Below are 23,158 nucleotides of genomic sequence, written 5' to 3'. Positions count from 1 at the left end.
TATCTGGCCAAGACCACTTGGCGAACAGGACTAATCCTGGGGTATCCTCTTTCACAGATTGACGGGCTGTTCGCGTTCGGACCGCAACCATTTGCAGTCGCACTCGCAGGAACTGAAGTGCCCCACGCCCGGATGCGATGGCTCCGGCCATGTGACCGGCAACTACTCCTCACACCGCAGCCTCTCCGGCTGTCCCAGGGCCAACAAGCCAAAGAGCAAGCCCCGCGATGGCCAGGACTCGGAACCACTACGCTGCCCGATACCAGGATGCGATGGCTCCGGCCACTCCACCGGCAAGTTCCTCTCCCACAGAAGGTGAGTTCAGTGAGTCAGTGGACTAACAGATAGGAAGCTAGGAGTTCTCAGATTTTCATAAAATATCCTTTTTTTTTATCCTTTTTATCGCATAGTGCTTCGGGCTGCCCGATCGCCAATCGCAACAAGATGCGAGTCCTGGAAGCCGGCGGCACTGTGGAGCAGCACAAGGCCGCTGTGGCAGCTGCCACGGCCATGAAATTCGATGGTAGGTTCAACTCCCCACTCTAAAGGACTCCCCAGGACTCTAAAATATATTTTATTTCTCTGAAAAATATAGCCTGCACTACGGTGGGTGGCCAGGGCATCAAGAAACCGAAGTTTGACGAGGTCACAATGGTCTATCCCAAGGGCTATACAGGTGAGTTTTTCTATCTTTTTTTTTTGGAAATCCCAGTAAGGATTGTATTTCTATATCCATATCTCTATCTCTGTCGCGCTGTCTCTACCTATCTCTCTCTCTCTCTCTCTATCTGTTATGAACTGGGCAAAAAGGCGCTAAAAAAAAAAAAGAATCCATAACCCCTCCTATATATTTTCTAGAAAATAGAAAGGGGTTGGGGCACAAAGTTTGCAACAAAGAAGAAAAATATTTAAAATAAATAACAAATATTATATATTGTGGTTTTCCTTAAAGAACCTAAGCCCGAAATCTTCATCTTTGATTCGAAATTCAAAAATCAGTTTAAAAAAAATGCCAATTTTTGTTGGAAAATTTTTTCAAAATTCTATTCTTCTTCTATGTTGTTGCTCGCTTTTTGTCTTGAAAATTTTCGGTTTTCGGTTGGAATTTTGTGTGCGTGTGCTAAAGTCAAAAAAAGTCAAAAAAAAATATATAGAAAAAATATAGTAATCTTAACCAGAAAGTCAAACAATAGACAGAAAAATATTCAACAAGAAGAACCTTTATTTTTGGTTTTGGTTTCGGAAAATCCAACACAAAAAAAAGATGTCAAAAAAATTCTAACAAACAAAATCTAAAAAGTCTAAAAATGTTCTAAATTTTTTCGTTAAATTTCCAAAATATTGAAGACGGACCCCGGGCTTTAGGGAGAAACCCCCCTTCTACTTCCACCCACAACACACAACCCCAACCCCAAAAAAAAAAAAAATACCTCAAAATACAGATCCACGACTAATCCAAAAAAATTCCCCCAATAAACCCGGTACATAACAAGTTGATTCGAAAAAAAAAAAAAAATAAAAGAGATATAAAGTAAAGAAATCCATAAACAATTAAATTCCTAGTTTTAATTCTAATTTAATTCTGTGTTCCTTCTTTTCCGTTTCGTTTCATGTCTGTGTTTTTGTTGGCGTTTTCTTATAGATTACGCAACGTTTTGTATCGGTGCCGAGTATCTACTGTAAATAGAAAACGAAACCACTGAAATCGCAGTCAAAACAGTCCGAATCGAAACCACTGAAACCACAACCAGCAACCAAAAATAAATGCAATGCAAAAAAAAAATACCAAAAAAAACAAAAATGATAAATCGAAACTAAAAAACAAAAATGGTGCAGCAGAAATACCCAAAAAATCACAGAACCCAAACAAAAAAAAAACAATATACTACAAATATTTATATAGATATGAATAAAACAAAAAATCGAATGAAGGGCAGAAAATGCCAAGAAAACAGACCACAGATTGTCATACAACTCACACAAATCAGAGAAACCAAATATACAAAATGTACATACAGTAAAAATTGCCAGAGAGAGTCTGTTGTGTCGATCAAGGTAAGCCCCCGAGGATAAGTGATTCCAGAATAAAAAATACATTAAGCCACTGTCGAAAAATACCAAAAACTCACTCACAATGTCATAAAAACAAAATGATTTATATTTTCTTTAAGTTTTCATGTTTCAAATACAGCGTTGGTCACACTGTTGGTCACATCTTGTCCAAAAATGTGTTGTTTATTTGAGATTTGTGTTGATTATTTACAAAAGTGGGTTAAAATATTTATTATTTGAAGGTCCTTTGTCATAAATTATTTAAAATTTAGAAAAATGCTTTGGTCACACTTTAATTATTATTTATTTGTATATTATAACTAGTTTTCATTAAAAAACACTGCTTAAAACCTGTTATTATTAGTTCCTTATTTTTATTAAGTTTTGCTTCAAACATTGTCCTGGTCACACTATTACCAAACACACTAAAACACAGCCACACTAGTGCCAATTGAGTTGCTAGCACACGCGCACATGACAACCCGCGAAATGATCCGATTTGAATCAAGTTCGATTCGAAGAGACAAACAGCATAGTGTATACAAAGTAAATGTCCTTTCGAAGGATCTAAAACTCGACTAAAATGGATACCGTAATTGTGATTCGCAGGCGGCAGCGGACTGGACATCGTGATGGGCGGTGGCGTGGGCCTGGGCCTCGGCCTCGGGGTCACCAGCAGTAGCAGCAGCAACAGCAGCTCCACCAACAACACCGCCACCGGCCAGGAAAAGAGTGTGACCGGCGGCGGCGGCGGAAGTGGCGGCGTCACCTCCGCCCCGGGTAGCGGTGCCACTGGCAGCGATGACCTTAACACCTTAGAGGCGGAGATCTCCGAACTGCAGCGGGAGAATGCCCGCGTCGAGTCGCAGATGATGCGACTGAAGTCGGACATCAACGCCATGGAATCGCAGCTGAGCACCAGCGATCGGGTACGTAGGCTCAGGTTCGTTGACGCAAACAACAAATTATGAGAACAACTTCCATTACTACCCTACTAGACTAAGTGCACTAACTTCCCAGACGATGGTCACACTGAATAAACTTTTGCACCACCCCTCCCCCCCCCCCCTACCGCCCTAATAACTACCCTCCTCCTCCAAAAAAAAATACTAAAGTTTGGGCTGAAAAACTTTCCAACTCGAAACGAGACTTTTAGTGGAGTTCTTTTGTCCGTGTTTTCCGTGTTGGAGCCACTGTCGTCACCTGAGTCCCGAGTCTTGAGTCCCGAGACTTGCCACTTTTCAAGGACGTCTCTAAAACTCGGCGAGAAAACCGGCAACAAAATAAAATGAAACGGAAAACAATGAACAACAAGTGCAGAACAAGATATAGTATATATAAAGTATAGTCCAAGTAACATTAACTTGGAATGAAACTTTGATTCGAAACTGGGCGCCAAAAGTTTCATCAGACAAGACAGGCATCATCACAGGATCAAGGGTTTCTTTTTTTGGCTTTATCATTACATTCCTCTCATAAAAATGGGGTATTTTGTAGAGAAAGGATTATTAAAGGAGAGGTAAGTAAGGTTAGGTTTTATATTAGAAAAATTAGTAAAGTTTTAAGTTAAAAAAGAGGGGGTTTTTGAAGAAACTATTTCTTTAATTTATAGAGAGATAGGATAGATTTTAAGGTTAGATAGGTTAGATTTTAAGAAAATATTAGAGTATATTAAGGATAATATAGTTTAGAATAGGATAGTAAAGAATAGGACAGTATAGAATAGTTTAGAAAAGTGTAAATAGGATATTACATAGAAGTATAGTATAGAATACGATAGTAAGGAAGAGAATACGATAGTATAGTAGTAGAATACGATAGTAAAGAAGAGAATACGATAGTATAGTATAGAACACAAAATGCTTTAAATTTCCTTTAAGTTTTCATGTTTCAAATTCAGCGTTGGTCACACTGTTAATCACACTGTATAGTATAGAATAGTATTAGAAGTTAAAAGAAATATAGTAGTAAAGTATAAAAAAATATAACAAAGGATAGGAAATAGGATATCTAAATAGGATTTATAAAAGGACGATAGTTAAATATTTAATAATATAACATAGGGAAAATAGATAATAATAAATTACAAAAAATACTAAAAAATATAAAAAATTAAAGCAAAAAAGGAAATCTTCAAGTATTATAAATAAATCTAAGTCAAAGCCTCTCCTCTCAGTGTAGTTACTCCTAAAAACGCAAAGGTCCTTTAAGAAAACCCACCCGGAATGCAGTTTGCAACCCGCATTCGTTGATTTCCTCGCCACCGAGGGCGGCCAATCGGTGACGTTGCATCCTTGCTGCATCGGGCAGCGAATCAGAAGGAGGCAGGACACCCCTAAGCCCACTCACACTCGCACACACACACGCATGTCCCTAGAGTGTGTGTGTGTGGGTGTGGGTGTGGGTGTGGGCTGGTCATGCGCAGGCAAAAGCAAACGAGGCGCCAACAAATCGCAGGACTCCATTCGATTTGCTCCTAAAACTCGACAAAAGAAAAACAAACGTGTGGGGGGTGCTTGGCAGTGGGGGAGTGGGGAGTGGGGGGCCACAGGATAACAACAACAAAAAAAAGAAACAACTGTTGGGCGCCAACTGTGCTACAGTGACGTCGACCGCGGCAGCGCTGCCGGCAGCCCGAGGCCCCAAAGCCCCAAAACTCCGAAAAGCAGTAGGACAAAAAAAAAAATACCCCCAGCCTCTCTCACTCGCTCGCACTCTCTCCGTCGTTGTGGTGGTCTCCACCTATAGCTAACCCCCTTTGGCTCCCATAGGCCGTCCCCCTCTGGCGCTCTTGTCTGCCTGTTCGCTCTCATTGTGTGTGTGTGACCCCTTCGTGCGAGTTCGTTCATGATTCGTCTCAGTTTGGTCCTTTTTTTTCCCTCCTTTGTTTCACCTTCCCCCATACCGTTATTATTCTTTTTTTCCCGTTATATTGGCGCGTTCTTATTGGAATTTCAGCACACATATGTGCTCGTTAGGGAGGGGTCATGTATAAAAAAAAAAATAAAATAAAACACCATCCCCCTTGTGTAAATTGAATTCCAATTCGTAGACCATTGTCTGGGTAATTTTTTTTTTTTTTATTACTAAATTTCTGATAACTTTACTAACGAACTGGTAACACTTTTTTTCCCACCCTCCCCCCTTCTAATTTTTAGGAGGCTTCTCCACTGAGTGCTCATCAGCAACAACAACAACAACAACAGCAGCAGCAGCAACAACAACAACAACAACAGCAGAGAACTATGACCTCGCCAAGCGGTCAGTCGCCATTCGCCAGTGTTAGCTCCACTAGTGGTGGTACTGCCACAAATAACGGTAATCCCAATGGCAATAGCAACGATCTCGGCCACTCGATCAGCAATCTCGCCCCAAGTTCCACCGCCAACAACAACAATAACAATCCGGATCACAATGGGACTAATCCTGCTAACAGTAATCTAAATAATTACTATGAGAGCTTGAGGAACAATGTGATCACATTGCTGGAGCATGTGCGTCTACCGCCACCACCCCCGCCCACGGCAGGATCAACCGCTCCCGCCCCGGCACCACCCCCGCCAGCACCCACATCAGTGTCGGCGGCCAGCAGCTCCACTACCGGATTGGAGGGATGTCCCAGTCAGCTGGGTGGCGGTGTGGTCACCGGAGTGGCGGAACATGCAGCCGCCTACTCCACCTTGCTGCCACCACCCCCACCCCCGACCTCTGTTGGCCAGCAGGGAGGGGGAGGAGGAGCAGGAGGAGGAGGCGGGGGCAATGGCAACATGTACGTGGGCAACCATCAGACTGGACAGCCCGTACCGCCCGTGCCCACCCATCATCACCATCATCCGTATACCGTTCATCATCCGGTGAGCTACGGTCATCCGCATACACATCCGCACGCCCATCCGCACGGTCATCCGCATCCGCACGAGCACTTCGACTCGTACATCTCGAAGCTGCAGTCGCTGTGCGTGCCGCCGGATGTGTATGCCCTGCCGGGCGAGGATGCCGAGCGGCCGGTCTACAACTCGGTGAAGCCCAGCATGCACCAGGACTACGGCAAGCTGATGCCCACACCCATCTAGAGGGGAATGGGGGGGAAGAAGCTCCATCTCTCCGTATAATGAGTCCTCCCGATGAGGGGCCACCACCACACCCCGTCCCGTCCATGGGCTCGAAAAAAAAAGGATTAAGGATGTAAATAGTTAAAAAAAAAAAAAAGAAAGAAATCGGGTGGGATTATCCATATATAGTATATATATAGAAATAGATGATAAAGAATAGAAGATAATAGATAAAGAGGCATCTGAAGTTAGTTTCTAGACCTTAGAGCTGTTCCACATCCTAGATCCTTAGATCCTAGACGCTTTCGTCCTGTTGATAGCCACTGTATAAAAAATAAAAAAAAATACAAAATATAAATGTGTAATTGGTTTAAAAAATGCAATTTTTTTTTTAATCTGTATCAAATACTACAACTAGAAGTTATGAAAATAATACACACATATATATATATAAATATATTTAAAATGTAGGGCATTTGTTTGGTGTTAATGTCTGGTCAATTTTTTGCATAAAATCGGAGAACGAAACTATCTAATACATGTAATCCCCTACAATCCCCTACAAAGACTAGTTTAGTGGCAAAGTCAAAAGAACACCAAGAATGGAAAATTAAAAACAAAAAAATTAATAAAAATAAAAACTAATAATATAATATTTGAAAATATAATCAATATTAAAATTAGTAGATGTAATCGTATTTTTTGTTTTTTTTTTTTTAGAACAGAAATTTAGTAATATCAGATCGGAGAATATCGGAAACTAAAACTGGTAAGGGGTTACGACACATACATATATTGTAGAGTACTCGATGGAGTAGATGACACACACCCCTATATACCCTACGCGTATATATCTCGGTATATCAGTTTGTGTGTTTAGGATCGTAAGTTTTAATGTTAACCACTAATGAGAGATCGGGCAAAGAGGCATTAACCCATAATACCAGATACAAATTGGAACATAGATTAGAATTCAGTGCAATATAAATTCAAAAATAAAAAATTAAAACTAATTGTGTAAGAATAAGTAAACAAAAAAAAAAAGAAAGAAATGTAGTTGAACATAATGTCACGGTTTTTTTTTGTATCATCATACGTCTAATCTTAATCTTAATTATAATTCAATAAAGGATAATGTATGGGAGGGTGAGAAATCCCTCTATGAAGGGGCATCCAAAAAAATATAATAATTAAAAAAAAACACACACACACACAACCGCAAGGTAATTTAGACGAATTTTAAAAAAATAAAATCGAAAAAAGTTTAAAACAAAACGAAAAAAGCGAAAAAGATATAAAAATTAATAGCAGGCTTAAAAAAAATCATTGTATTTAACAAATAATAAATGGAATGAACGAAGTAATTAATTACTATGATTAATATAATTACATTAAACATAAATCTAAAATAATAAATATATATATATATATAATATAATATTGTATTGTATGACAAGAAAAAAATTCTGTAATTTACAAGCGAAAAATATTTTATGTGATCATTGTCTTTTTTTTTAATATTACAAGAAATAAATAATTCGAATACCAAATAAAGGATATACACAATAAATCGTTTGATATTTTTATTGAAAATGTAAGGAGATTTCAAAACGCCTAAAATGGCGCTTAAAAGAAGGCAATAAAAGTGGGAATTATTAATTAAGCGTATAGGAGTAGATAATTTCTTAAAAGGAGATTTCAAAACGCCTAAACTGTCACCTAAAAGTAGGCAATAAAAATTGAAATTACTAAATGTAAGCGTATAGGCGTTTTGAAATCTCCTTTTTTGTTTTGGGCAGACTATTCGTCCTTACATTAGCATAAATCAGTGGTAAATGGCAAATTGAGTGAAAAATGCCCAACGATTTCTTGGCAACGATTTTAATTTCAATTAGCCCTCTGGTCTCTGGTCTCTAGTCTCTGGCTCTGACCAAACCAATAGCGATGAAGGACCTTGGTCAAGAACAGCCCTGGCGAGGATTGCAATGTTCTCTGGTTAGCTGCCACTTGATTTATGTGGCTTCATTAGACATTCCGCACATAGCTGGTGCTGGGGGAAGGGGCTATTGGATGGCAGAAGACCCGCAGAGAACCGGGCTAAGTGATTGCCAAAAACTAAAAGCGAACACGGCCAAAAACACAATTAGAACCAAAACCAAAAACGGACTTCAATGAGGGATTTTTTTGGGTGTAAAGTGTTTGTTATAGAAATATTTTTTAAATACCCTTAAAAAGGGTATTACTAAGTTCCATTTAGATCCTGACCCGATGGTTCTTGGCTCTTAGTTTTTAAACAGTTCTTAAATAGTATTTAGTCTCTTAGTAGTCTTAAGTTTTAGTAACTCCCCTAAGGATCTCTTAAGGATATAATACGATAGAGTATGAAACTTCCTGTTTAATAAAATCTATTTTTAGAGTTTCGAGTGCCTCTCTTTTTTTTTTTTGAGGATGAAATTTTGTAGTTTTTCGATTGACCAGCATGGAATATTTTTGGTTACCACCTCAAGCACTCAAAGGACGACAAAAAAAAGGGTTCACAGGGTCCGGCATTTGGGGCGACTGCTAGCCTGTTTGTTCGTGTGAGCCGCAAAAATATTTGCATAGTTACCTTTAATGTGGTTCGACAGCGTTTTCCAGTTCGGCCAAGGGCTTTTGGTTTATTTCAGGTCGTGGTGTCAGTTCGCTTTCGGTTCAGTTCGGTTCGGTTCAGAGTTCCCCAGTTCACAGTCTCGATGCAAAGTTCTTCAAAAACAAACGAACAAAAGTTTCCTTTTTCCCAACAAACACACAGACACACACACACACAGACGCACACACATCCTGGCATGTAATTTAAAATGAAAAATTCTATTCTTTTGACGCAATCACACACATATACACACACACTGGTACGTCAACAAGCATTGATTTCATTTGCATAAATAAGGAAAAAGTGGAAAGGACTGGCCTGAAGGAGGCGTGCCAGGGGTGGCAGGAGCAGGAGCAGAAGCGGCAGGACTGGGTCTAAGAAGCACTGCAATGTTGATAAAGTGCCTGGAACGAAACTATTGCCAGAAAACTGGTACTTAGACAGTGGTTATCATAAAAAAAATAATTAAGAAACCTTAAAACATATATTTATTATATATTTATTTACTTTAGTAAGAAAAACTATTCAAACTAATTAAAATAAAATCATATAACTAAAACACAGTGCTCTTAAAACTGTATGCCTGCCCATTGGCTGCCCAAAAAAGTATGCTATACTTTTTAGAAAAACCACCTTCCCGCCAAAAAATCACAAAAAAATCCTTTAAAACGAATTAAAATCTTTTGAAAACCATTCCTCAAACTGTCTTAAAGCAATCAGGATTATAATAAAGCAAAATCCATACCTGAAATAAACATAAAGTTGGAAACAATGGACCAGACTTCCCAACACAATAATCCCCCCACTCGAGTGGCTAAGTAATTATAAGTAATATGGCCACTGTGCCACGCACTGTCACTCCCTCCGATCCATCCAGACCTCCCAGCCCCCACTCCGGGACACCTCCCCACCCCCTTTTTTTAGTATATGCCTCCACCCATGCCTCTTGCTAAGGGCGACGGCAGTCAAAAATCGCATAAATTAAAAAACTGCACACACTCACGCACAAAAAACGCATGGAAGGAGTAGACCGAGGTGGCCTGGAAGGGGGTTTGGGGTAAAGGCAACCCTTTTTTGCCACACCCCCTCCACCCCGCCCTCGCAGCTGTCGCTCACCACCAAGGAAGTAATAAAGTATCTCGAAAGTAACTTATTAACCATGCTGACAACGCTGCCAGCTCCTGGAGCTGCCGTTGCTTCCATTGCTCCTGCAGTCAGGATATCAGGATGTGTCTGTAAACCTCACACACACACACATGCAGGCACAAAAAAAAAAAATAGAAACAGGTTTTGGGGAGTATGGGAAGGGGGTAGTCATGTTTCATGTTTGCTAATTGCAAGTCGATTTTTCATTTCGCATTTCTCTCCAGAGTGTCGTAGTCGTAGTGGACCTGGGACCTGGGAGCAAGGACCAAGGACCAAGGACCTCGACCTGGAGCCCAACCTGGAACTTGGGTCCAAAGCAGGCACTGAAAAAAAATTCCTTCATTTCAGGACCTTCCATTTCTTCTTTATTTTAGGTTTTATTTTTAGTATTCTTTTGAAATATCCTTAAAAATCCTTTTTTAATTTTATATAATTTTTTCGTTAATCATTTAACAACATTTTAGTGATCTTTTTAATAAATCAGAGCCAGGCTTTGGATATATTTTTGCGGTGCGAGGCAGGAAGCCCGAAAGGATCTAGAGTCCTGGATTTTGGAGTTTGGAGACCGAAAGCTGGACAAGGAACTGATTGAATCCGGGACCCTTGTGCCGTGAGTGGAATTTGTTGAGGTTTCCGCTGACCCACTCAACTCCTGGCTCCAGGACCTGCAGACTTCCAGGACTCCACCAGGACCTCTGGCCGCATCATTCCGGAAGGGACTTTCGAGTACAAAAGGCAAAAATATTTAATTTAAAGCAGCATAAAGCCCAAAACCAAGGAGCAAGGATAATGGAGGATGGGGGAGTGGGGAGTGGGAGAGGGGATGAGGGGGTGGCTGGGTGGCTGACAGGATGCTAGTGTGTCGGAGGGAGATGGAGCATCGGCAAATGGTTAATTTAATTACAAATTCTTTGCTTTCTTTTTGCATTTGTATTAAAATTTTATGGCTCCTGACAGCCTGTGTGTGTGTGTGTGTGTGTGTGGAGTGACACGATGTGCGTGCTTTTTCGTGTATGTGTGTGTGTGTGAGTGGCAGGACATGTGTGGTTGGGTTGGAGGCACCTGCTGTCGTTGCCCGTCTTTGCTTAAATACCCAAGAGATTTCACGGCGCATCCTTGGCCATTACGAAAAGGACGTACAAGGACTCGCAAGGACTCTCTCTCCCCAAATAGCACGCGCTGATTGTCCTTTCAATGAAAAATAGCGCTCATTAATGTTGCTCATTAGCAGCCGCAGGACCACAGAATTACAGAATTTCAGCTCTTTGACTTTTGCCCTGCCTGGCCGAGTGTCCTGCCCGTGTGTCCTGACAGCGGCAGAAAGGAAAAACTCCCCAAGAGTGTCAACTGGCAAATGATTTGCCATTATTTTCTAATAAAACTCATCGAGTTTTCGCTCCCTTTGCTAATCGAATGTGTGCTTAGCCAAAGGACATCCACATCCCCTCCCCAAGCACTTTGCCATTCATGTCCTTAGCCAGGACATGCGAAGGACTCTTAATTCGAAGCGACGACTCTCACGTTTATGCTCGCAAATGACCTCAATCAAGGAGGGCCCAGAAATTACGAACTTTTATGGGCCAAGTGGTAAGTTAAGGTTCTTAAAGAATAAATAAATATTTAGAAATATAATAAATTAATTATTTAAGGGTATATATTTAATACTAACTATTTTTATTTTAAGAATATTTGAGAGCTATTGATTCTATTCTTAAGTATAAGAACTCTAAACTCTAAGAAGTTAAATATTATTTTATAATATGTTTCTCTTAAAAATTGATTAATTTTTTATATTATATATATATTTATATTTTAAATATTATTTTTTATATATTTAATATAGATTTGTAAACTTATCCAGGATAATAAACAAAGAGCAACCTCTTTAGAAATATTTCTTCAAATTTCTCTTCCAATTTTAAGATTAAAAAATATATATTGATTTAAAATAATATTTTATATTTGTATTTAAGCATTAAAAATATTATATTTTACTCCCCACTCTCCTCCCAATATTGAATAATATTGTGATTAATTTTCATTCACAAACCAAACATGAATATCCCATTCATGGGGAGTCCCAAGTTCCAGCTCCCACACTTCCATTTCGATGATTATTTTTGTGGCGCCCCCGTTCCCAAGTCATAATGACACATCGGATGACCGGAGACCGGAGACCGGAGACCAGAGACCCTTCGGAATGGTCAAACATCGCATTAGAATGTGATAGAATGTGGAGTAATCTTTCACGTATCGGTCCACAGATGGCTTCCAGTTCGATTCCGGGGCCTGTCAATCAAGGCCAGGTCCCACATGGTTTATTTTCCAAGTGGCAAGTGGCAGGAGTCTAAAGGCAAGTGGCAAGAGGCTAAAGCCAGAGAAGTCCTGATAGAGGGTCCTGAAAGTAAAACTCTTTCTGGCTAACCAATTCTTTGCATTTAATTTCGTTTATTCATTCGAATGACCACAAAATGACATTTGCATTTGGGCCGCCTCCGTATCCTGCTGCTCCTCATCCGACTCCATGTCCAGGACTCTGGCCTCCGGGGAGTTGGGCCGACAGCTCGTTTTATACCCAGGACTTATAGAGGATTGAGGGTATATTGTTTTTGAAGTTAAGATAAGGTTTTTATACTTCAAAGGGTTTTTATTTTATTATAATATTGTCTATTTGCCTGCTAAAATCTTAGAGACTATAGGATATAGGGTTTGATTTTATATTCCCTATATAGACTATTGTAATACCCTAGAAAACATATATAAATATATATAGGGAATAGGGAAGAAGATATATTTTAATCAAAAAGAAATGAATTTTTTTTCCAAAAAGTATATATATTTCAAAGTAAACCCCGCAAAGCTCTGTCCGATTGTCCGTGTGTCCGCTTGTTGGAATAAAACCCTATATCTCAGAGACTATATCATATAGAGTCATAATTTTTCGTATATATAATCTTCTATTATCCAAGTATATAAAAATAAAATAAAAAATAATGCCACAAAAAAGAAATATTTCCTAGAGCCCCCCGAGTACCAGGTATCATACAGTCTAGACCAACTTTATCGACCATCCCTTCTGAATTTGAGTTCAGAATGGTGGAGGATGGTGGACCTCTATAAGATGGGAAGTCTCCAGGGCCGTAACAAATGAATGGCACATTTGCAAAAATTTGTTTTGACATCCGAAGATGCCTTCTCTTAGCAGCAAACGGAGTGCAAAAATTGTATAAAACACAAAAGTGCGAAAACTATCAAATGTGTTCATTTTCCATAAGTTTGAGTGTTTGGATGTGTGTGTGTGTGAGAGTGTCCTGGGAGTGTGTACTATATACTATATATGTGTGTAATTAATTCTACGCTGAGTCGGCCAAAAATGGCCAAAAACCCAAGGCCCAAAAAAGCACAATTAAATGGCCAACAAAAACAATGCAAGCAGCTGGCCTGGACATGGCATGAGTCCTAGGACACTGGATCAGGGTTTAATTATAAAGTAATTACTTAAATATTATAGTAAATTAGTTAAAGATTAAATAATTTTAAGGTTATTATTTAGAAAAATATTTTTTATTTCGCTTTTAAGGGAAGTATATCTCTATAAAATAGGGAACTGTTTTCTAAAAAACTTTTATTTCAATTCTTTATTATTATTTAAAGAGAGATCATTATAGACTATTATATCTTATAAAAAAATAGTATAAGCTATTATATTTAATTATAATTAATAAGAATGTAATAAACTAAAACTAAAAAATAATATTTAGTAATTTTACTAACCACTGCCACTGTCCCTGCCCGCTGAACTGCAAATGGATAACTACAATTTTTCGAATCCTGTAACTGGAGTCTCGTCGTCAACAGGATAGCCAGTGCCAGTGGCAGTGCCAGGACCAGTGCCATTCTCCGTGGCGGAGGAATAACTATAGCCAAGGCTATATCCATGGCCTAGACGTGGCCAAAAAGCAATTAGCAAAGTTTTCAGTCTCCAGAACACTCACTCCTCGGGTGGGCAGGGCTGGCCGGTGGCTCTGATGATGGAATCGGTGGGATTGGAAATGGACAGAACGGGGAATGGGAATCGGATTCGGAATTAGTATAGAAATGGGTATGGGAATGGGATGTGCTAATGGGTATGAGGAAGAAGGACATAGAGGCCCAAGGATGTGGCCATCATCAATCTACTGCAGTTGCGATTCAAAGTGCATTTTAAGGTCGAATGCATTCGAAAAAAAATACTTTCAAAAGTGTTTCTTTTAAAATATATAATATAAAAAGTATTTTTTACAATTTTTATATTTTAAATTTCATTTTTTTATTTGTTTTTCTATTAAATTCTATAATTAAAAGTCTTTAACTTTCATTCTAACAAACAGTTTGAAAAATCCAAAAACATTTCGAAACCTTACTTTTAAAAAATTCTTTAAAGGCCTTTACTTTAATTCGTTTTTTTTAATTATAACTAACTCCAGTACTTCTTAGTATGATTTTTAATTTTTTAAATTTTTAAATATTAAAAAATTCCTAAAAATTTGAGTGAAAATGGCAAGGACTCGTCGCAATTTCCAATTATTCATGGATAATCTAACCCAGAATGGGACGTTAATTACTGGCGCATGTCAGTGGCATTTGCCTCCCACCCACAGTGCCACTCCCCCCGACAGTGACGCCCCTGGCCCAGTGCCACACCCACATTTTGGTGGCGCCTCCTCCGATTTGTAACTGTTTTGTGCGGCGTGAATTGCAAAAGTACCCCCAGAAGCCCCAAAGAAGGGGAAACTATTTGCTTTTTTGTTCAACTGTAAACAGCTTCTTCTCTCCCCGACCCCCTCTCCACACCCAATCCGTGGTCCGGAGTCCTTATTCCGTAGTCCATAGTCCGTAGTCCGCTCTCCGGTCATTTATCGGGTGATTAATTAAGCTGCAAGGACCTGCGACTGCAACTTTCTGCCGCTGACAACTCCCGATGGAGAAGTCCTGGCTCGCCGGCATTAAAGATTTCCGCCAATTATTAAATTACTTAGGCCGCAAAATTAGGGGAATTATAAAACATTAAATTAATAAGAGGAAAATAAATCAAAATAAAGAATTAAATGTTTTACGAAATATCTAAACTCTAATGGGAAGTATTTGAATATCAATGCCTTCAAAATGCTGGATTTTCGTCTGTGGCCCATATCCATAGCTATATCTCCGCCAATTCTTATCCGATCCTTAAGCGGAATACCTTAATCGATTAGTGGATCGATTTCCAGTCATTCTGCATCAAAATCCTGACAGGAAATATTTTTTCAAAATTTTTTCAATTTTTGTGGGGGATCCCCTCCAAAATGCTGGATTTCCGTACTTGGTCCACATCCATAGCTATATCTCCGCCAATTCTTATCCGATCGTTAAGCGGAATACCTTAATCGATTTGTGGATCAATTTCCCATCATTCTGCATCAAAATCCTGACAGGAAATATTTTTTCAAAATTTTTTCAATTTTTGTGGGGGATCCCCTTCAAAATGCTGGATTTCCGTACTTGGCCCACGTCCATAGCTATATCTCCGCCAATTCTTATCCGATCCTTAAACGGAATACCTTTATCGATTTTTGGATCGATTTCCCGTCAATCTGCATCAAAATCCTGACAGGAAATATTTTTTAAAAATTTTTTTTAAAAGTTTCAAAAATATCTCTATAAATGTATCTTTTGAATTTTGGATTTGGACACTGGATCTCTATATATTTGTATCTATATCCCGATGTCTAGAATCATATTGTGTCAATAATATTTAAAAAACTGTTAAATTTAAAGAATTTGTTTTTTAAAAATCACTTTTCATTTGAACTCTTTTGGAACTTTTTTGAGAGAATAAAAGTAATTGTATATTTTGTGAGAAATGTTTGTTTTTAGAATTCGTGGCATTTGTTTAAAATTCCTCATCGAGATTATGAAAACAGTTGGATTGCTTCGATGGCAAAACCATGTCCAGAGATTAGATTACCGAAGTCGGTTCCCCCCGGGATGAGTAATAGTGTTTATACAACGAGGGTAATACGATAAGGATCCGATCGGTTCTGGACTCTGTACTGGAACTGGTACTGGTCCCTTCGGCTTCAAAATTGTTTGTTTTTGAAAGTCAAGTTTCAAGGCGGAGAGCCATAAACCTCAAAATAAAACGCAATTGTTACAGTTTTGCTTAAGATCTTTAGAATTAGAACAGTTTACACATTCACATGATTAATTCTTAATAATTGTCAGAAACAAAATAGGAAGAAATTGCATAATTGTGGTTTGTTTTTAAAATGAATTCAGTTCCTGCAGGGCAAATAGTCGGGTACTTAATGTGGCTAAGTAGCAGCAGTAATAGCTTCCAGATAAAAATCCTGGAAAAATGTGCATATATGTATATGGATGGGGATGGGGATGGAGGGTCATTGTCAAGAGGGATCTACGGGTCTACGGGTCACTGCAATAAGGGAGTTACACTTTAAGGGAATACAGACTTCAAGGGAATACAGACTTCAAGGGAATACAGACTTCAAGGGATATACACTTCATGGGGGGGTTCTACAGATCTACGGGTACTAGGATGGGGGAGTTGTATATAAAAAAAAAAAAAACAAAACACAGTACTAGTATGTGCAATTTGAACTTAAGCCTACGATTGTGTCGCCTAGCAATGGCCAAGCTTTTCCGCAATAAACTGCATAAAGTCGCTGCGGAACAGGATCTTTGGATTCTCATCGGTGGCATGCTCCTCCACCTGGCGCAGGTTCGTCCACTTCCAGAGCAGGCGCCGCAAATAATTAGACCGGAACGAGGCGAAGATCTCGGCTGCTTTTTTTGGCGGTATTTGATCCTTGTAGTACGATTCTCTATTGGTCGTGTTGAAATAATACAGCTGGCCGCAGGACTTCGACTGGGCGGACACATAATTGGGAGTTAGTTCGCAGAACATCAGGATACCTCCCGGCACAAAGAATTTGTTATCATCCAGGGCATAGCCGAAGCGCTGGGAATTATCCTTGAGAACGTAGTGTCGCATCTCGGCAAAGAAATTCCCCATATCCTGGAGGCGGAAGAAGGGTTTGCTGCGCAACGGGCCGCAGGTGCGATCCTTGCGATACGGCTTGTTCAGACTCCGGGCGTACTTGTCGCACATGCTGACCCGTTCGCGAAACGGTCGCCGCCGTATATCAATCCCGCCCAGGCAGATGCCGTCGATGATGTGAAGGGCCGCCACCCGCTGGATGGTCCTGCCCTCGCCATAGAACTCGTACACGATCTGGCCAAAGAATATGGAGCGAGGCTGCACCTCGAACGCCGTCTCGACCAGTTCCCACTTCTTGTGCTCCGTGTAGCGCAGCAGGCTGCCCCGCGACTTGCACAGGAACAGGGTGCAGGCATTGATGTTCGTCTCCTCGCGGCCCACGGGCACAAAATACCAATCGGCCACGTTCTGGATGGCCATTTGCAGGTTCGCCGGACTGGTCATCTCGGCCGGCGCCTGATGCAGCCAGTTTCGATCCTTCCCCCAGTCCGCCAGCAGCTCCTCCAGCAATCGATCCGTCGGCTTGATCTCGGGCGCCTGGCGCAGCTTGTCCGGCAGGCCCCAACGCTTCAGGCACTCCTGTCGCACCTCCGACTGTCGGGTCTCCTTCAGATCGGGATTCTGGGCGAAGGCGGCTATCTTTTGGAGGCCAACTATCTGTTTCTTGCCAATCGAATTGTTCGAATCGATGATGTAGCGTAGGAAGTCCTCGTCCTCGGCCAGTTCGTTGGCATCGAATATCTCCAGGATATCGAGTTCGCTGTCCTGCGGATAGTCCTCGTTGATCATCACGTTAATGGCATTCAGGTAACCAATAATTCCGGCTATATCCGCCTCCGGCCGCTTGTACTTGCACACCAGATACCGCTCCGAGTTGGCCGGCCGACTGCTGTTCGGCTTGATGATCGAGATCTGATGGAAGCACTTGTACATCAGATACACCAGTCCCACGCTAAACGGCGTAAACAGATCGAACACCTTGCACACAAAGCTGCCGTTCTCCCGCAGGATTTTCAGAGCAGTGAGAAACTGGCAGAGGTACAACTGCTTGGAGAGGATCTCTTGGATGTTCTCTTGCCCCTCCACCGAGAATCCACCGTCCGCCATGGCAAAGTGTACACCCTGCGGCGTATGCCTCCTTATGTAATCGTTCAACGAATCCTGATTGGCCTCGTCGAAAATATTGCCATCCTCCTTGACGCCGTAGTAGGCGTCGAAGGGCTCCGGGGATGCCGCAAAGAACTTGTCCAGCTTGAAGTCGTTGGCGCCGCGCAGCGTGAAACCGAAACCCTTGGCTTCCCACGATTTCCGATGAAGCACGTATTCCGAGAAGCCGCCGGGCCCTATGAAATACAAGAGAAGCGAATCATGTTTATACAACTCGGATTACAATGATAAGAACAGTGCAGTCGTCTGGACCACCACAAGGGAGACACTTTTCTTACATAAATGATGTTCAGAAGTCTTATCTGCTAATAGGGACTTCCCCTTTGGGATTCACCCCAATGACCCACCTGCACACATGTCCGTGAAGTAGAGCAGCTCGTCGTTGGCCACCAGCGAGTGGCCGTCAAGGTCGCGGGGATTGGTGAACATAAAGTCGCACATGGAGTCGATGTTTGCCATCTTGACGGCGGCCCGATTTAGGAAGATTGAGCTGCGGATAATCTCGAACGGATTGCAGCGGGAGCGTGCTCTCCGCTTTTCGCTATCGTTGAGATCGTCGAACACCGTCTTGGCATTGAGGATGTGATGAAGAATGGCTGGATCGCAGTACCGGGTTTCCTCGTCCAGGGTTCTCCTCCGACCACCGGTTACAATGTGGCTCATTAGTTGATCATGCGAATAGCTGGCCGCACCGGCCCCCAAGTTTGTTAGCCAGAGTACCGGCTCGGGTATCTCCAGTTCTTCCAGACTGGGATCCCATTGGCCAGCCGCTGATTGTACGGTGTCCAGTTTCAAGCCAAATCCCCGACGACCATCCTGCTGGACGGCGATGATGGGCTCGAGCCGGCCCTGGTTACTCTTGCCCAGACCCTTGTCGTTCTCGTAGCCCATCTTCTTCATCATCTCCATGGCCTTGTTCGAGTAGCTCTTCACCCATTCCCGCTTGATCTTCTTGGGCGTGGGCTCCGCATTCTCGTCGTCGGACGGCTCCTCCATGGTGCTGGCTGCGAGGCTAGCCTCTGGATATCGATGGGGATCGGCCAGTTTCGCTTATCTGCTGCGGTGCGGTGCGGAGCGGATAATTTGTTTATTTAATTGTTTGATTTTATTTGTTTATTCATTTGGTGTACCAGAGTTGCCAGTACACTGAATCAGTGTTGCCAGAATTTCATGGACAGGAATAGCTCGGCCGACGTGAAAATCTAGATTCTAGAAATATTAAAGCACTATTTTAACGAAACTATATGAGAGAATGAGCTATTTTATTGACTTTACCATCATCCATTTGTTTTAAATCTCCTGACCATAGACCTGCGGTTTCTCTTGGGGTTTCCCATTTTTATAATATATTATGTTCTCGCGGCACAACCTCAATCACCGTTTGTTCCTTCAAATATTGCATTATTCCTAATAGTCTTTCTATTCCTGTGGTCCCAATGAGATCCCATTTTTCCTCAAACCAGTAGAACTTTTCAAACTGGCCGAAGCTCTTGATGTCATTTTGCAGAACTTTTTACTTTCCCTTTTCTAGCCAGATCTAGCACTATAATCGCTAAAATGGCAGCCCTGATAGCTGCATGCTAGAAGTAGCTTTCGTGTTGCCAGACTGTTGTCTTTCCCACCTGAAAAATACCACAAAATACTAAAACTTGTTGATTTTAATTTTTAAATGATTTTAAAATCATTTTCTGTATGATTTATAATTATTTTATAGCATTGGTATAGATACATTCTGTTTATAAAAATGTGTATGCTTTTAAATTATATTTCTGGGCATTCAGCTCTTACAAACTAAGAAAAAAAAGGGAAAAAAGGAAATTTTTAATAGCCATACAAAAAAAAAGGATTATCTCTTAATTAAATAATTTTTTGCTTAAAACTAACACGAAGAAGGATATATTTAATAGTTAAATGATAACCTTCATGCATTCACTTCAAAACATAAACTTTCAAGAGAAAAACTTAACTTTCTTCAAAAAGAAGAAAACCGTTTTTCCTTTTTCATAAATATTTTGGTTGGAAAAAAAGCTTATTCCCTAGAGATTTCTACATCTTTTCGTAGGTCTCGCTATAGGGACACGAGAGGCAGGTGTGGGTGTAGGTGTCCTCCTCCTCGTTGTAAGTATCCGGGCCGAACTCGTGCTGGTGGATTTCGTGGGTCTTCTTTGTGTAGATGCTGCTGCGGACCTCCATGCGGAGCTGTTTCATCTGCTTGTTGTACTTGCGGGCCTTGCCCACCTCCCGTTTGTCCTCCCTGGACTCGTGCTGGCGCACCAGCTCGTCCTCGCTGCCCCATACCTCCATGGCCCGTTTCAGGACCTGCAGATGCAGGTACAACTTCATCTCGCCCCAGCGCACGTTGTGCGGATTCTTTCGGCTGATGTAGCGCAGCGGCGGCTGCCGCTTATCAAAGTCACAGTCCTTCAGAAGGTACTCGGCCTTGGCCTCGGTCCTGGTGATTAGCGAGTGCTTCTCCTCGTTATCCCGGCACTTGTCGCACACCGAATGATCAAAGTTGCTGAACAAATAGGAATCTGCGAACTGGTCGCCGCACTCCAGGCATTCCTCGTAGTGAACGGGTATGGCAATGGCATCGTCCTCAATAACTGGGATACCATCTCCAGCTGCAGCTGCCGCTCCTGCTGTCCCGGCTCCTGGAAGGACAGGCTGTTCCAGCAGAAAGCCGCCACCGCTGTCTATGTATTTGGTGCCCTGCACCTTTATGACGGAGGAGCTCTGGCTGAGAACCGCCTCTGGATGGCTGCCGTCTTTGTTGCTGCAAAAGAATAGGATGCTTTAGAATCGAATCTATGTAGTTTACCTTCTGATAACCTCACCTGGCCAAGTCCTTGTAAGGATGCGCCACCAACTTGGCCTCGCGCAGCTTCAGGGCCTTGGCCTGATTCCGTTCGATGCGCGCCCTCTGGGCAGTGGTCAGCGTGGATCCAGTTGGAGCCGCTGTAGCGCTGGCTACTTCCTCGGACATTTTCTATTTCACAATATTTATAAACTGCCCGCTTAAAGTTTCTGGTTTGTATACAATTTCTTCTTCTTTCTCGATTTGACATTCGTTTCGATAAGGGTTGCCAGACTTTGAGATTTAAAGCTAGGACTGAATACGGTCACACTGGTTTTGTTTTTTGTTTTTGTTTTTGTTGTGGCCGGAATGCAGGGTAAACTCTGCAAACTGGTGTTGAAATGCCTCCTGGCGGTGCCCCTTATCCTGCTGGTGGACTACTGCGGCCTACTAACCCACCTCCACGAGCTGGACTTCGAACGCCACTTCCACTATCCGATAAAAGATGACGGCCTGGCCACCTCTGGCATTGACGGATACGCCTTTTTGCGGATGCCCACATTTACGGGCGAGGCTGCATCGGATCCGCCCCGGTTAACCATACTCGTCAAGAGCGCCGTGGCCAATGTCCAGCGCCGGGATGCCATCCGACGCACTTGGGGCTATGAAGCCCGCTTCTCGGATGTCCAACTGCGTCGGGTTTTTCTGCTGGGCACGGCGGAGGAGGGACAAAAGGACGTGGCCTGGGAAGCGCGCGAACACGGCGACATTCTCCAGGGTGATTTCGTGGATGCCTACTTTAACAACACCCTGAAAACCATGCTGGGGATGCGGTGGGCCAGCGAGCACTTCAACCGGAGCGATTTCTATCTCTTTGTGGACGACGACTACTATGTGTCGATGAAGAACGTGCTGCGGTTCCTGGGCCGGGGCAGACAAACCCACCAGCCGGATCTATTATTTGCCGGTTACGTTTTCCAGACCTCGCCGCTGCGTCACAAGTTCAGCAAGTGGTACGTCTCCCTGGAGGAGTATCCCTTTGATCGCTGGCCGCCGTACGTCACCGCCGGCTCCTTCATTCTCTCCCGCCAGACCCTGCTTCAGATGTACGCCACCAGCAAGCGGATACCACTGTTCCGCTTCGACGACGTCCACCTGGGCATTGTGGCGCTGAAGGCGAGGATTCCTCTCCAGCACTGCGATGACTTCCACTTCCATCGACCGACGTACAAAGGCCCGGATAGCTACAGCAGCGTGATAGCCTCCCACGAGTTCGGGGATCCCGAGGAAATGGTCCGGGTGTGGAACGAGTGCCGGTCTGCCAACTATGCGTAGCATCTGGATAGGTTCTGGTAGAATAAGTTCTATTTTTAATGCCAAGAGATTGTATATACGAAAGTGTTTAAGACCTAGATCGAAGCCTTATGAAAGTACACCTAAAATAAGCTATTTTTTTTGTAATAGCCAGTCTGAGGGACAAGTTATCCTTCAGGACTGTAATGATATCCTATATAGCTTTTCTTGTTTCTAAAAATAAAGTGTAATTATAGTATGTTAGCTTATATTTCTATGTCTCTGGATAATAAATCTAAAATGGCAACAGAAGAACAAAATATATATAGTTTTATAAACAATATGACAATAAAATGAAGAGCAGCTTAAAGATATTAAAATCTCAATTAATTAATTATTTAATTATATATTGGGAATATTTTCCAAAAAACTAGGAGTCTTTTTCAAAAATCATTTTCCAAAAATTGGCTTATTCATAAATTTCTGAAAAGAAGAGAAAAATAAATTTGCGGTTAGATTAAATAGCATTTGTCACAATAGTTAATAGTACTAATTTATACTTAGTACACGTCATTTGCTGATAAACTTTAGTAGATTAATAAAATTTCCAAAAGTTATGGGACATTTAGATCAAAAATAGCCCAGGATGACGTCATTTAAAGGAAAACACAATAACGTATGCCTATTATTAGTTATTTTTTTTCTTTAAATGCTTATACTGGGAATCCCTTAATGAGTTTTTAAATTTTCCGATCAAGTAACCGGAAATTGAAGTCGTATCTGACACCATTTGTTTGTTATTATCACTTTTATTCCACAAAAAGCCTCTCACAACGCTACAGTTCTCTCCTAAACGAGGTACAATTAAGCAAAATTGTAATCTGCAGCCACGTATGGTAGGTTATTGTGTTTTTCAGCTGAAAAAACCCTTATAATATACTTTCCTTTTAAACAAAGTTTCAAATTACACGTTCGTAACGGGCCGC

The 23,158-nt window shown here is 41.6% G+C and overlaps 4 protein-coding genes across 10 annotated transcripts in view; 2 read left to right on the top strand and 2 right to left on the bottom strand.

Moving 5' to 3' along the window:
- Positions 1-7,674, top strand: part of LOC6503465 (neurogenic protein mastermind) — a 17,860-nt gene extending 10,186 nt beyond the window's left edge. For 5 of the 7 annotated variants that reach the window (XM_044716772.1, XM_044716771.1, XM_044716770.1 and 2 more), the window contains 5 exons: positions 58-315; positions 411-523; positions 596-676; positions 2,662-2,981; positions 5,211-7,674. In XM_044716772.1, the coding sequence (XP_044572707.1) occupies positions 58-315; positions 411-523; positions 596-676; positions 2,662-2,981; positions 5,211-6,125 (1,687 nt within the window). In that variant the 3' untranslated portion in view covers positions 6,126-7,674. Of the gene's footprint in view, positions 1-57; positions 316-410; positions 524-595; positions 677-1,642; positions 2,642-2,661; positions 2,982-5,210 lie in introns of those variants that run through there. The other 2 variants (XM_044716773.1, XM_032452897.2) reach the window with 2 other exon arrangements.
- Positions 7,675-16,048: 8,374 nt separating this feature from the next.
- LOC6504176 (cap-specific mRNA (nucleoside-2'-O-)-methyltransferase 1) lies at positions 16,049-19,552 on the bottom strand. Its single transcript, XM_001964289.4, has 3 exons — positions 19,358-19,552; positions 18,430-19,291; positions 16,049-18,258 (listed from the first exon to the last, which is right to left on the bottom strand). Exons 2-3 carry the CDS (start codon positions 19,076-19,078, stop codon positions 16,538-16,540), a joined length of 2,370 nt encoding a protein of 789 aa, XP_001964325.1. The 5' UTR covers positions 19,079-19,291; positions 19,358-19,552; the 3' UTR covers positions 16,049-16,537.
- A 279-nt stretch (positions 19,553-19,831) lies between these two features.
- On the bottom strand, positions 19,832-21,170 carry LOC6504175 (DNA repair protein complementing XP-A cells homolog). Its single transcript, XM_001964288.4, has 2 exons — positions 20,920-21,170; positions 19,832-20,858 (listed from the first exon to the last, which is right to left on the bottom strand). Exons 1-2 carry the CDS (start codon positions 21,066-21,068, stop codon positions 20,129-20,131), a joined length of 879 nt encoding a protein of 292 aa, XP_001964324.1. The 5' UTR covers positions 21,069-21,170; the 3' UTR covers positions 19,832-20,128.
- A 32-nt stretch (positions 21,171-21,202) lies between these two features.
- On the top strand, positions 21,203-22,484 carry LOC6503467 (beta-1,3-galactosyltransferase brn). The gene has a single exon (XM_001964287.4). The coding sequence runs from the start codon at positions 21,249-21,251 to the stop codon at positions 22,212-22,214; it is 966 nt and encodes a 321-aa protein (XP_001964323.2). The 5' UTR covers positions 21,203-21,248; the 3' UTR covers positions 22,215-22,484.
- Positions 22,485-23,158: the final 674 nt, after the last annotated feature.

Source organism: Drosophila ananassae, chromosome XL, assembly GCF_017639315.1.
Source record: "Drosophila ananassae strain 14024-0371.13 chromosome XL, ASM1763931v2, whole genome shotgun sequence".
Lineage (NCBI taxonomy): Eukaryota > Metazoa > Arthropoda > Insecta > Diptera > Drosophilidae > Drosophila > Drosophila ananassae.
Note: the sequence above shows the minus strand (reverse complement) of the source record. Positions and strands in the feature narration are given on the sequence as shown.